Source organism: Cryptotermes secundus, unplaced genomic scaffold, assembly GCF_002891405.2.
Source record: "Cryptotermes secundus unplaced genomic scaffold, Csec_1.0 scaffold1016, whole genome shotgun sequence".
NCBI lineage: Eukaryota > Metazoa > Arthropoda > Insecta > Blattodea > Kalotermitidae > Cryptotermes > Cryptotermes secundus.
In genome coordinates this window covers 29,257-30,462 of record NW_019724759.1, presented here as the reverse complement: position 1 = coordinate 30,462, position 1,206 = coordinate 29,257, and the positions used below count along the sequence as shown (strand labels likewise).

The following is a 1,206-nucleotide window of genomic DNA, read 5'->3' as shown; positions in this document are numbered from 1 at the left end:
CCAAAGGTACTAAACGGCTTAGGAATTAAAAAAAGTAAAACAATTCAATTCAATTAAAAAAAAAAAAAAAAGATTAAGATTGCATTTAATGATATATGAAAATCTGATATATTTATCTTCACAAGTTCAGTGATGGGCAGAATAATATTGCAAAAATAACAACATATCTTACAGAAATATAATGAATACTGAAAATCTTATGTTCATATTCACCAGTTCACACATCTGATCTGATTTTTATGTCAGCTGTTACAAATTGCTGACATAAGCCAAATAGTTTCTTTGACAGATCTTATTTTGGTTAAATTATCCTTTCAGGAAGAGTCTAGCTCAGTAACAATTTTTTAGTATTTATTAATTATTCTCTGTACAGATCTTACATAAAAATTATAGCTGCATCACATTTATCACAACCCAGGGCTCCTTGAATCTTATCTGATACTGACTCCTGCACAGGTTAGCTACATAAAATATGTCCCAAAAGTTCTGGGCCATTGCAGACCTTCGTCATTTAAAAAAATACTGAAAATTTTAGAGAAAAAGTTTTCACTTGATAACTGTATCTGGCAGCTGGTCATGAAACACTACTGTACTTCAAAACAATATTAATGTGTGTGCGCATGATGAACCATTCTCCCAGGAATATTGTAAAGTACGTGATCTAGCATTCAGGACCATAATCACATGTGGCCAAGAGTCACATCAGTCTGAACACTTACTGCAGTGAATGTACAAAGCATTTCAGTGATATATATGCTAATGTGGATATGTGGACTTGCCACATTTGCCAGTTTGCCACACTGCAACACTGTTTCTGTATGAATACACTGAAACACAATGATTTCATTCTCTATTCCTGTTTCATGCTGCAAATGTCTCTTTCCACACTGCTTCTCCCTAGCCTGGAAACATATCACTGTTTCATTATCATGTCAACAGGGCATCATTGCCTTAACATTGTAACTCTTTGACTGGCGCGGGCGTGTTTTAACGCCCGGATGATGCCAGCCGTTCCCTGGCGTTGGCGTGTTTTAACGCTTTGACAATCTCTTCCCTTCTTTGCTCTCTTGGCACTCATCAACCAAAGACATATATATGATAGTTTTTGTGCATGTTTGTAAAGAACCCTTGTAAACTTTGTGGGGGTCTATATTACTGTCAGAACCCTCTGAGAAGGAAAAGGTCAGAAAATATTTCACATTCATT

At 35.7% G+C, this 1,206-nt stretch overlaps 2 protein-coding genes and 1 long non-coding RNA gene across 8 annotated transcripts in view; 2 read left to right on the top strand and 1 right to left on the bottom strand.

Annotated features, from left to right (window-relative positions):
* LOC111863000 (protein O-linked-mannose beta-1,2-N-acetylglucosaminyltransferase 1-like) overlaps positions 1-1,206 on the top strand; it is a 136,467-nt gene that overhangs the window by 106,046 nt on the left and 29,215 nt on the right. The gene's annotated exons all lie outside the window — the stretch shown is intronic.
* Positions 53-1,206, bottom strand: part of LOC111862997 (zinc finger protein OZF-like) — a 17,748-nt gene continuing 16,594 nt past the window's right edge. The window contains exon 6 of the mRNA XM_033750888.1: positions 53-902. Within this exon, the coding sequence (XP_033606779.1) occupies positions 681-902 (222 nt within the window). The 3' untranslated portion in view covers positions 53-680. The remainder of the gene's footprint in view (positions 903-1,206) is intronic.
* Positions 813-1,206, top strand: part of LOC111863003 — a 2,306-nt gene continuing 1,912 nt past the window's right edge. The window contains exon 1 of the long non-coding RNA XR_002842528.2: positions 813-959. This is a non-coding gene — a long non-coding RNA (uncharacterized LOC111863003). The remainder of the gene's footprint in view (positions 960-1,206) is intronic.